This window comes from Corythoichthys intestinalis, chromosome 20 (genome assembly GCF_030265065.1).
Source record: "Corythoichthys intestinalis isolate RoL2023-P3 chromosome 20, ASM3026506v1, whole genome shotgun sequence".
Classification (NCBI taxonomy): Eukaryota; Metazoa; Chordata; class Actinopteri; order Syngnathiformes; family Syngnathidae; genus Corythoichthys; species Corythoichthys intestinalis.
In genome coordinates this window covers 15,041,854-15,054,150 of record NC_080414.1, presented here as the reverse complement: position 1 = coordinate 15,054,150, position 12,297 = coordinate 15,041,854, and the positions used below count along the sequence as shown (strand labels likewise).

The 12,297-nt window shown below is 38.0% G+C and overlaps 1 protein-coding gene across 1 annotated transcript; it reads right to left on the bottom strand.

The window, feature by feature from the left end:
- Positions 1-227: 227 nt before the first annotated feature.
- myl12.1 (myosin, light chain 12, genome duplicate 1) lies at positions 228-8,936 on the bottom strand. The gene is made up of 4 exons (XM_057825034.1): positions 8,799-8,936; positions 6,692-6,893; positions 737-898; positions 228-660 (listed from the first exon to the last, which is right to left on the bottom strand). Exons 2-4 carry the CDS (start codon positions 6,873-6,875, stop codon positions 488-490), a joined length of 519 nt encoding a protein of 172 aa, XP_057681017.1. The 5' UTR covers positions 6,876-6,893; positions 8,799-8,936; the 3' UTR covers positions 228-487.
- Positions 8,937-12,297: the final 3,361 nt, after the last annotated feature.

Below are 12,297 nucleotides of genomic sequence, written 5' to 3'. Positions count from 1 at the left end.
TATATGTGCTTAAAAAAAATAAAAAAATCTACATTTAACAGATGGTTTTGTAATATTGTCCTATCACCTGAATTAGCGTGAATTAGCTAATACAACACATCAACAAGTATATCCAATGCTGTTTGCTTCGGAAAGGTCTTGTATATAAACTGCGGGTTTTAAAGAATGAGATTGTGATTATACCACATACATGTCTGGACTTGAAAAGAACGATAACTGTTCGCATGTCTGACTGAACCGCACCATTTATTTGGAATTGCCACATAGAGCACATTGCAATAATCCAACACGATAGAGGGCTTTATTTCAAAAGTTATATTATAAAAAGCAACAAACAAACAAAAATCTTCAACCCGATTCCGCCTCCAACACAGCAGAAATTTATTGCTTTGGCGTTTTACAAAACGTTTTATTACACGAGTTGAAATTGGCAGTACAGCTGACACACAAAAGGTGGAAAACACATCTGCTGGCTTTTGTTTTTGTTTTAATCGTCCTTATCCTTGGCGCCGTGCTTTAGGATGCGCGTGAATTCCACATAGTTGAAGTTGTTCTTCTTGTCGATAGGCGCCTCACGGAAGAGCTCGTCCACCTCGTCGTCCGTGAAGCGGTCTCCCATAGTTGTCAGAAGCTCCCTGAGGTAATCTTCTGGGATGAAACCTGTACAATCCATATCCGTGTATTATTTTCTCTAACAAATATCCCCTTGAAATGCTTCTATTTAATCGTTTTCTACCTGTTCCTTCCTCGTCAAAGCAAGCAAAGGCGTTCCTGATGACATCCTCAGGGTCTGTACCGTTGAGCTTTTCTCCAAACATGGTGAGGAACATGGTGAAGTTGATGGGCCCAGGAGCTTCGTTCATCATAGCCTCCAGGTAGTCATCATTGGGATTTTTCCCTGTGAAGCACACGCGGTTAATTGACATTTATCCAAGGTAGCAGCTGCTCGCTGAACCGGTTTTCAAAAGACGTGCCAGCTATGAACAAATGCCGAGGACATGCAAGTTATACTCCATGAACGCTAAATAGGGCTGCCACGTTTGATTGACTATTCAATTATCACACTCAGGCATGAAAATGGGTCAGGGGTTAAAAAGGTGAGAAGGGTGTGGAGGAAATATGTTCCGGCGTTCTGCCAAAATTCTGCCTACATGAGGCGAATATGACAATTTTAATTTTTTCACATTAGGCTTAATATTCGAGTTAGCGGGGGTTTAATTAGTTGAAGGAGTTGATTTCAACCACCATTGACTCGCGCTAGCTTAGCCACTCCGGAGCCCCGAAACTAACAAATAACTGGCAAACTGCACAGAATTTGTTCAAATCAACTCCAATGACTAATTAAACCACGGCTAACTCAACGATTAAGCCTAATGTAAAAAATTCTGAACTTCCCCTTTCAAATAAAGACCGTTGAATATGGCCATTAAAATGTTGTCTATAAAAGTTTTAGAGCAATAAAACAACAAAAATGAATGAAATGAACAAGAATCCTTCAAAGTATTTCATAATGGGTCCAAATTATTTTTCGAACAGATCATGTGACTATAGCACCTTAGAGACAGCCGTTTGCTTTGCTTAGCCAAAACTACAGCTGAGGAGGCAAAATTGATATTTAGCATTTCCTTAAACCTAAGCTTTCAAAACCTCCAACAACAACTGAGCTTGAACCGAGGATTGAGCACGAGCAGTATCAAAAAGTCCTGGCTGTCTTGCTACCTGTCGTGCTGTAATTCCAAGTGGTGCTTGAATTGGATGCTTTTAGCGGTCGACAGTCTTTTTGAGTCAGCGCAAAGTTCGCAGCGCACTGAGATATTTTTGTCCTCTTTACTGGACAAAAATGTGAAGTAATGTCTGTGTTTCCAGTGTGCAAATGCAGCCGTTTGTAGTATATCTCCTGCCTATTTCATTGCATCCTGACGAGGTAGCAAGGCAATGTTTTGGCCGCAAATTCCCAGCGCTCACGGCTCATGCATCAAAGTAATACACGTAACCTGTTTTTTTTTTTTTTTTTTTTTTTCCATCCCCCGATTAGAAAACTTCTGGCTGCATTTTTGACACATGAAAAATAACAAATACGTACTACTGTATGACGGAAAATTTTAGTGCTTTTGTAACCGCGATGTTTTCATAGCATGGTAAACCGTGAAGGTAACTGGCACATGCCGACACCCGAACCCACCACCCCTCTTAAAAATTTTCTCCTCGGATCTACACGATTCACGTAGGTCATCCTTTTTTACTTCAAAACGGCAAATTTCGCCGAAAGGTGAGAGATTTTCATGCCTACACACTAACTGACAACTATTTTTCTAGCTGACTGTGAAGAAACATTGACCTAAACATTGTCCAACTCCTCCACAGCATGGAATTGGGGGAAAACACCTCAACACATAAGCAACTAGGAGTGTGACAATTTATCGAAAAAGTGACATGGTTGAAGTCGCATGGTTAAAGGTTATCGATAAGCACCCACCAAGAATAAAGGTAGAGTTATCAAAATGTGTCACTGTTTAAGTAAAAAAAAACAATAGGTTGCGACCAAAATCTTCCATTAGTATAGTCCCTACATTAGCTAACTGGCTGCCATTGACGGCGCTAGACACTAAAGGAGTGCCCAAAAATAAATAAATAAATAAATAAATCGATTTAGATGCATCCCAATTTGACACATGAAGATTCTATTACGATTCATAAATATTCAAAAACAATGATTTTCCCTTTTTACTTTATGATAGCCACTCGTAGCGGAACAAAATTCAAGACATGTCTGGCGCCCGGACACCTTTACGGACGCACGCACAACGTTATGATGGATGCTGCCGGATACTGAGCGAGAGATTTACTCCTTTTCAAGAGACTGGAAAATAAATTTGTGTACGAGACAGGCAGGTGCCCAAGTTAGTTTTTAGAGCGAGAGGGGAAGAGAGTTCGTTGCTCCTTGTTTTTCAGTTGTCCAGCAGTAGGTTCAAGTCGTGTTAATTGGAAAAAGTCCATGTGTTTAGCTAAGTCCCGTGTCCGTCTATCAGAGGTGAGTACACGTACCCTCTTGTACTGTTTAGCCCTTTTTATTGTTGTTTTTGAGATGTTACTAGTTAGCACCGAGCACTATGCTAATTAACGACTTGCATTTCCATGTCAAGTTTCTCGTTGTTTGGTGGTGTACAAAAGTTATTCCAGATGCAGAACCTGTAAAACCAGGATTAAGTACAACAGTAACACTACAAACATGTGAAATAGTAGAAATCTGTGAAAACAAAGTATATTGGTTAAAATAAGTCTTATTTCTAAAGACAGAAAATGTGGAATTAATTCCACCAGTGTAAACTTTATTGTATTGTTGAGAGAAATAAGTACTGCAGTTTGAAACGGCTAATGTTTTTGCACCTTCTTGTGAAAAAGAGAATGTTTTGCATAGGCATGTTGAGAAATAAGTACTGTTTTTAAAATGGTTAATGATTTTGCACTTGTTTTTAAATTAAAAAAAAAAAAAGTTTAAGGGCAGCTTTCCACCGTTCCTATTGAAACATTAGGATATTTTTAATAAATAATGGACATGAATTAGTTTGGCTACTTTATTAATTGAAAGGTGTAAAAGCAAAAAGCGCTATTTAAGTATAACACCATTAGTAATGTACGATGCATCGATAATCGTGATAATTGTGATCGTCAATGCCGTGATCAATGTTCAATAATCAAATCGTAACACCCTGAATCGTAATCGAATCGTGGGTTGCCTAAGATGGCCCACCCCTACTAGACCCCCGATTCATTTCAACTGGACGTCTAGCACTGTCAGAGGCACTGAAACCGGAGCATTCACAGTAGGCCTGAACGATATTGGGAAAAACTATTGCTGCGATTTTTTTGGTGTTTGCGATATATTGCGATATTATATTGCAATATTAAAAAAAATGTATATATATTTTTTTCAAGATATTTTCACAAGATGACTTAAATAGCTGTTTGGAAAGACTTTAGATCACCACAGTGTACAGTCATCCCTTGTTTTTCGCGGTTAATGGGGACCAGAACCCGCCGCGATAAGTGAAAAACCGCGAAGTAGCCCACCCCCCCATTTAAATTTTTTTTTTTGTGTGTGTTTTTTTTGTGCCCCATGTATTTATTCAGATTTAGCATTGGAAAGAGATACATACAGGTTGACCCCAAAAAAAGTTTACACTCAGTTGACTGCTTGTTTAAAGCCATTGAAACATATCTAAATAGGTTGTCATGCTTAAGTGATTCATTAAGGTCACTCAATGCAGCTGGTAATCTCTCGTCTCTACAATTCCTGTGCTTCTGTTGAAAATGAAGAAAACTTTAGCTGTACCTGAATTGCTAAGTGCCGGTCTGACACCTACTGAGATTGCAGCAAATCTGAGAATATCCAGATGTGCAGTCTATAAAGTTAAAAAGAAGCTGAAAGATATTGGAACAGCCTCACGAAAACCTGGGTCTGGAAGTGCCGATCTGTGCGGACCAAAAAGTTAATTGACAAGGTGATATGTGGCCACCCCATAGTCCAGATCTCAATCCCCTGGATTATAGCATATGGGCAACTGTGGAGGACAGTGCCTGTAAGAAGCCACAAACTTCCGTGGCAGCCTTTGAGAGGTCCATTGTTAGATCTTGGGAAAAGATGACAGCATCCTACATAAAGAAGCGTTCCGCAGGCGCCTGGAGGCTGTTGTGACACTTAAGGGAGGACACATTGAAAAATAGAGTGTACTGTACATGTTCTTTACAATAATGTATAATTTGTGATTCAATTCTAATTCTAAGCTGAATAAACATGGCATTTAAGTTGTATTATGGCAGTGTAAACTTTTTTTTGGGTCACCGTGTATAAGACATGTTTTTTTCTCAACAACAGGAAGTGACCTGTAAATGCCCGAAAAGTAAATGAAAGTCAACTAAAATGTACAGAAAATGATTTGAAACGCCCCAAAATGAACTCATTGCCTGGCATTGGCTGCACTAAACATCCAATTAATTTTAACTTGATTGGACAGCGAGCGCCGTCAATGGCACTGAAACCAGAGCAGTCACAGCTAGTCTTTTGTGGGCATTCACGGTCACTTCCTGTTCCTTTTAGGACATTTACAGGTTACTTCCTGTTAGAGGTAAGATCAGGCCCTAAAAAAATCCAGCCCGACACGACCCGGCCCAAGCCCGATCAATTAACTATTTGCAGACCCGAGCCCAAAACGTTTTGTACATTAGTTCCAAAATTGTTAAAAAATCCTCTCAGGCTAAACCAAACTACTATTTCAGTATCAAGCTAATATATAACAGTAAACAAATATACAAAAATAACAGTAAATAAAAAAACTCCGGTCCCCATTCTGTATCAGCAGCTTTAAACTACATTCAATTAATTTAATGTTGTGAATCAACTGTTACAGTTGTTAAAATTGCTCCCGTTATTCCATAATTTCCCTCCTGTCAACTTTTGTCAAAGTTTTAATACAATTTCATCATTTAAAGATAGATTCAAGACAAGATTCTGCCGATTTAGGAGTATTTTAGATAAAAAGTTAATTATGTTCGCTACAACAGAGCCTTCTAGAGAGGTCTACTGCTTTAAGATGGCGGCTGTTTACTTATGCTGGAAAGTTCATTTTGCATCTAGTTCTACATATATATGATATCTACTCTATCCATATGTTTGTAGCAACTAGCAACTGGGCGTTGTTTGTGGTGGCTGTCAGCTGCAGTCAGGTATGATTGTTTTTTTTTGTTTGTTTTTTTTATCTAGCAGCATGAGTTGAACATGATATTTACTCTCTGTCCGTTCCTCATTGCGTCCCAAAGACCGCGCTGACTGTGTTTTACTTTCGCTTTACCTGGTATAATTCAATAATCGGAATTTGGATATTTGTGAATCGTTCTCGAATCTTCCACGGCCGAATCGCGAATAATTTAAGAATCGGAAATTTCGCACGCCTCTAAATAACAAGTATTCGTTAGTTTTACATACATAAATAATTTCTTTTTAAAATAAAGTTAGCGAGGGATAAGTCCGGCCTGACCTGAACGTAAATGATAGACATTTTGGGCCCAATATTACCTCTACTTTCTGTTGATTTTGAGTCACTTCCTATTCATTTGTGGCCATTCTTGAGTCACCTACTTTTCAGTAACCCGAAATCAACAGCAAGTGACCATAACAGTAATTGTAAATGGTGTTATACTTATATAGCGCTTTTCCACCTTTCAAGGCGCTCAAAGCACTTTACACTATCTCGCCATCCACCTACTGGTGACACAGCACCAGGAGCAACGTGGGGTTCAGTATCTTGCTCAAGGACACTTAGAAGAGTTCATCAGGGCGAAGAATCGAACCCACAACCTCTGGGTTGGGGGACAACTACTCTACCACTGAGCCACGCCACTCCACAACACGACTTGTAAATACCACAAAAGCAAAAAGAAGTGACTGAAAATCAACAGGAATTGAAATGAAATGCCCCTAAATTGCCTGATGAACATAGACGTTCAATCCGTTTGAAGTGGGAGGGTTGGCAGCGAATGAACGTTCGTTCACCCTCCCACTTCAGACGGATTGGACGTCTACTATTGATAAACTCATTCCAGTTCACAGAAGAATGAAAATAGCTTATTTTTCTATGAAATACAACTTTTTGACTGGCGCCTAAATATCTTCAGCCTCTCTTAAATCACCCACCGAGCGAGGCGAGCATGTCGTGGAGGTCCTCCTTGTCCACAAAGCCGTCGCGGTTCTGGTCGATCATATTGAAAGCCTCCTTGAACTCCTGAATCTGCGACTGGTCGAACATGGCGAAGACATTGGAGGTGGCGCGCTGGGGGCGCTTTTTGGTGGTCTTCGTCTTTGTGCGTTTGCTCGACATCTTGACGCTTTTCGATCCCTGCGAATGAAAACCTGACAAGTGAACAGAAGCCGGGTGTCCCCTATCGGCATTTCAGACATTTCTGCAATCCCGGGGCGCCGCGTCCTGAGCGGCATCCAGCTATAAATGGAAGTGTTCGCCATCTTTCTAGATCGCTGCCTCACGATGGGAGGAAAGTTAACGATGTGCGCACGGATGCCCTTATGAGGCCACGTCTCCAATGTGGATGTTTAGCACTCCTAGACGCTGGTGGAAAAATGGGGAAGTGTGTGGAAAGAGCTGCGACAAGCTCAGACATGACTGATGCGCATGTTTGTGCATTCATTTCAGTTGAAATCATTAGTTTACAGTAAACAAAAAAAACAGCAATAATTTAGGAGATTTTTAAATGCATATCCTCAAATTAATAGCAATAATATGCTAAAACGTCAATGCAGTCATCGTATGTTTGTCATAGAACAAAACACTTTACATAAAGAAACAACAGATGAAAAGTTGGCAAAAAATGAAGTTGTTGATAAATGTATAAACTATGGAGGTAGATTTGTGTCTTTATTATTAAAAAAAAAAAAGTCGCTTCAATCAAAATATATATTTTCAATAAAAAAAATTCACTTCAATCAAAAAAAAATGTGAATGCAAAAATAAATTTTAAACTAAAAAAATCGCATTATAAAACTATTTTCTTTGTTTTGGTTTTTTTTTTGATTGAAGTCGTTTTTTTTTATTGAAACAATTTTTTTGATTGAAGTAATGTAGATTTGCGCTCGGGCCACATTTTGGCTACGACATTTGTGTCTTTATTACTCATTCAAAATATAAATAGCTTCAAACAACAAAAATATTTTCAAAAGAAAAATCACATGAATCAAAAAAAATATTTGCATTTAAAAACTAATTTTTCATTGAAACAGTTTTCTTTAATTGAAGCAATCCTTTTATAATTGTTTTTTCCCCCCCCTAAATTTATTTGAAATATTTATATTTGGGGGAGGGGGGGTTGGATTATAGAGTCTTTTTTTTTTTTTTTTTTTTTTTGTGGAAAAACTTTTGAACTCACTTTATTTTATGAAGTTCAAAAAGTTTTAAGTGGAAAAGTTTTGAAGCCACTTTCTTTTGATTGATTGATTGCTTGATTGATTGGACTTTTTTTTTTTTTTTAATTTAATTTAAAATATATATTTTGATTAAAGCGACTTTTTTTTTGATTGAATAATAACGACACAAATCTAACTCTATAATAAACGATTAATGACTGCACCCTAACTCTAACAGGTTCACATTTAAATTTAAGCTTAGGTTAATGATATAATTTGATGAAATATGAGAACACCAACAGAAAATTTTACAAATCATTAACAGTTTAATTTCGACTCAGTAAAACCAATATTTTCGGATTACTGTCATCATTTACTACGCAGAAATGAGGTCAACTTTTGGTCTATGGTAAACAAAACCACACCTACTTACTTCGAACAGGTTTACCTCCAAAATAACACTTGTGCACTAAAGTGAACAATTATCTCCCTCTTAACTCCTTGTTTTACTTTAGTAGTCCCGAATTAAAAACGACGCAATTTACAATGGAATGCGGTCCGGGCCCGGGAGCGCCACAACTCGACGCTACCAAAACTAAATAAGTTAACAACAAACAAAATAACAACCCTACTCATAAATACGTTTAAAACGCAAGCGCTTGGTCTGAAATGTCATATGATTTTCTCATATTTTACGTTGACGACAAAAAACGAAGTGACGGACTGTCGACGCGAGAAGCTAACGGCAGCTAGGTGGCTAACCGTCCAATTTATTAAAACGAGAAAAAAAAAAGTTCCACAGCATACGAACTTTTAAATTACCTGATAGCTATTTAAAAATGTGGACTAGTAAATAATAAAATAAATGTAAGAAAGTTAGTCATACCTGACGACAATAAGCAGATGTGTCAGCTAAGCCGTACGGAGGGGAGCTGTTCTTTTCCACTCAACCACCGCCCTTCACTTCCTGACTTGTCATGTTGGCGTAGTTGACTCGTTTGGGACGTACCATCTGAAAAATACTTGGGGGGGAACAATAAGTTGGAAATTTTTTCAACTCGTTATAAAATAACCACAAAACAACAACGCTCCAATACGTACGCATTATATAGACATAATATAGTAAAATACACACTATTCCGATAATATTTTTGCACTATTTGTCCAAAAACATTAAGATTCTCACTTTAAATACCCCTACACCAGTTAATGTAACATTCTGAAAAGATCCCCGACGTTGGTTGACGTTCCTGTATATGTCCTTATATGGATAGAGAAGACACATCCACCGTATTATGCAATCAGGTGCCATAAAAACAATAGGTAAAGCAAATAAACTCTCTGGGTCAAACTGTCTCTTCTTTAAAAATAGAAAGAAGTGATAATACATGCTCTCAATTAGTTCTATTTATATTTTTGTTGATGTTTCCACTTAATGCTGAGCTGTTTGACCATATTTGTTCGCATGAGTAGTGGTAGTAACATGAGGAAAAGCTGATTGAATCGATAATAATAGATAGTGAATGGGCCAGACAGAGAACAGTTGCCAAAATAATCATTACTGCGTAGGGAGGATGACCAGTCCTGGAATTCAACAGTAACATGAGTCAAGAAGTGAACATGTTAGGAATTTTGTCATCCAAAAGACTATACAGTAGTTGTCTCCTCATGTACATTGTTTAATATTTTTACCTATTTAAAAAATATAAATTATTTCTCATAGTATTTTGTTTGTCATACTTTTTGTTGTTATTGTGGGGCGGGTGTGTTTGTTGTAGTTGGGGGCGTATCTTTGTCGCTATCTAGTGGCCAAAAGGTAATACTACAGCTTTCTTCTCTGTAATGTTGGAAACATTCCACTAGAAAAATAATTTTGAAAAATATTTGTCAAAGTGTAAATATCATATATAAACATATGTTATTTACATTAGTTACTGTTGTATTTCACACATAGTATGATCTCATTGGGTCTGTTCTAATTAAAACTGAAAATAGAAACCAATAAATCCAAAACATATTAAAATGTGAGTAAATCAGTTAAATGAATCGATCGAAATTTGCATTGATAGTTATTGATTGCTATACAGTGGGGCAAATAAGTATTTAGTCAACCACTAATTGTGCAAGTTCTCCCACCTGAAAATATGACAGAGGCCTGTAATTGTCAACATGGGTAAACCTCAACAATGAGCGACAGAATGTGGGGAAAAAAACAGAAAATCACATTGTTTGAATTTATTTAAACAATTTAAAGAATTTATTTGCAAATCATGGTGGAAAATAAGTATTTCGTCAATACCAAAAGTTCATCTCAATACTTTGTTATGTACCCTTTGTTGGCAATAATGGAGGCCAAACGTTTACTGTAACTCTTCACAAGCTTTTCACACACTGTTGCTGGTATTTTGGCCCATTCCTCCATGCAGATCTCCACTAGAGCAGTGATGTTTCGGGGCTGTCGTTGGGCAACACAGACTTTCAACTCCCTCCACAGATTTTCTATGGGGTTGAGATCTGGAGATTTGGCTGGGCCACTCCTGGACCTTGAAATGCTTCTTACGAAGCCACTCCTTTGTTGCCCTGGCTGTGTGTTTGGGATCATTGTCATGCTGAAAGACCCAGCAACGTCTCATCTTCAATGCCCTTGCTGATGGAAGGAGATTTTCACTCAAAATCTCTCGATACATGGCCCTATTCATTCTTTCTTTTACACAGATCAGTCGTCCTGGCCCCTTTGCAGAAAAACAGCCCCAAAGCGTGATGTTTCCACCCCAATACTTCACAGTGGGTATGGTGTTCTTCAGATGAAATTCAGTATTCTTTCTCCTCCAAACACGAGAACCTGTGTTTCTACTAAAAAGTTTTATTTTGGTTTCATCTGACCATAACACATTCTCCACGTCCTCTTCTGGATCATCCAAATGCTCTCTAGCGAACCGCAGACGGGCCTGGACGTGTACTTTCTTCAGCAGGGGGACACGTCTGGCAGTGCAGGATTTGAGTCCCTGGCGGCGCATTGTGTTACTGATAGTAGCCTTTGTTACTGTGGTCTCAGCTCTCTGTAGGTCATTCACTAGGTCCCCCCGTGTGGTTCTGGGATTTTTGCTCACTGTTCTTGTTATCATTTTGACGCCATGGGGTGAGATCTTGCATGGAGCCCCAGATCGAGGGAGATTGTCAGTGGTCTTGTATGTCTTCCATATTCTAATAATTGCTCCCACAGTTGATTTCTTTACACCAAGCGTTTTACCTATTGCAGATTCAGTCTTCCCAGCCTGGTACAGGTCTACAATTTTGTCTCTTGTGTCCTTCGACAACTTTTTGGTCTTGGCTATAGTGGAGTTTGGAGTGTGACTGACTGAGGTTGTGGACAGGTGTCTTTTATACCGATAATGAGTTAAAACAGGTCCCATTAATACAGGTAACGAGTGGAGCCTCGTTAGACCTCGTTAGAAGAAGTTAGACCTCTTTGACAGCCAGAAAGCTTGCTTGTTTGTAGGTTACCAAATACTTATTTTCCACTAATATTTTGAAATAAATTCTTTAAAAATCAAACAATGTGATTTTATGTTTTTTTCCCCACATTCTGTGTCTTATGGTTGAGGTTTACCCATGTTGACAATTACAGGCCTCTTTTATCTTCAAGTATCAAGTAGGAGAACTTACACAATTGGTGGTTGACTAAATACTTATTTGCCCCACTGTATTTGACAGTAATAATAATGCAGTCATTTAACATTTGTTGAATTCAATTTAAAGCCAATTTTTGGGGCAACTTAATTAATATTATTATTTTCAGGATGACTGTCACAGAGAAAGTGAAACCTGAGCATTGGTGGCCAAAAGAGAGAGTGACAATGAAGAGTAACAATAGCCAAGCGCGACAGCTAAAGTTAGATGCGGCTCATCACATCACATCACCTCCCTCACAGCTGAGACTGCCGCTTTGTACGTGCGCTCTGACCTGAAGCTAAAGATAAAAAGAAGAAAAAGCTCCCTGTTGGAGTTCACCGCCAGCCGCCAGCACATTGTAGATTCACATGTTTATAACAGCTGCACACAACAATTGACAATATAAAAAGCTGGAAAATAATATTAAACATGTAGAGTATTTTACATTCATCATCGTTTTGTTATGATTTTGTATTCCCTGAATTCTTATTTCATGGATATTCACTAAATGTTAAAATATTTAAATGTCAATAAGGTAAATGTCCATTTAATGTAAATGTAAGAAATAGTACATGTGAATGTCACGCCAATTTAAATGTAAATTGCATTTAATTAGTACACTTACTTTAATGTGAATATACAGTAAAAGTTAAATTGAATTTAATCAATTGAAACAGGAATTTTGAACAATGTGAATTGAATGTAATTTAATT

Coding starts and splice junctions, on each gene's coding strand:
- myl12.1 (XM_057825034.1), bottom strand. CDS start 6,875: ATGTCGAGCAAACGCACAAAGACGAAGACCACCAAAAAGCGCCCCCAG. Junction 899..6,691: donor CGACATGCTCGCCTCGCTCG/GTGGGTGATTTA, acceptor TGTGCTTCACAG/GGAAAAATCCCAATGATGAC. Junction 661..736: donor CTTTGACGAGGAAGGAACAG/GTAGAAAACGAT, acceptor TGGATTGTACAG/GTTTCATCCCAGAAGATTAC.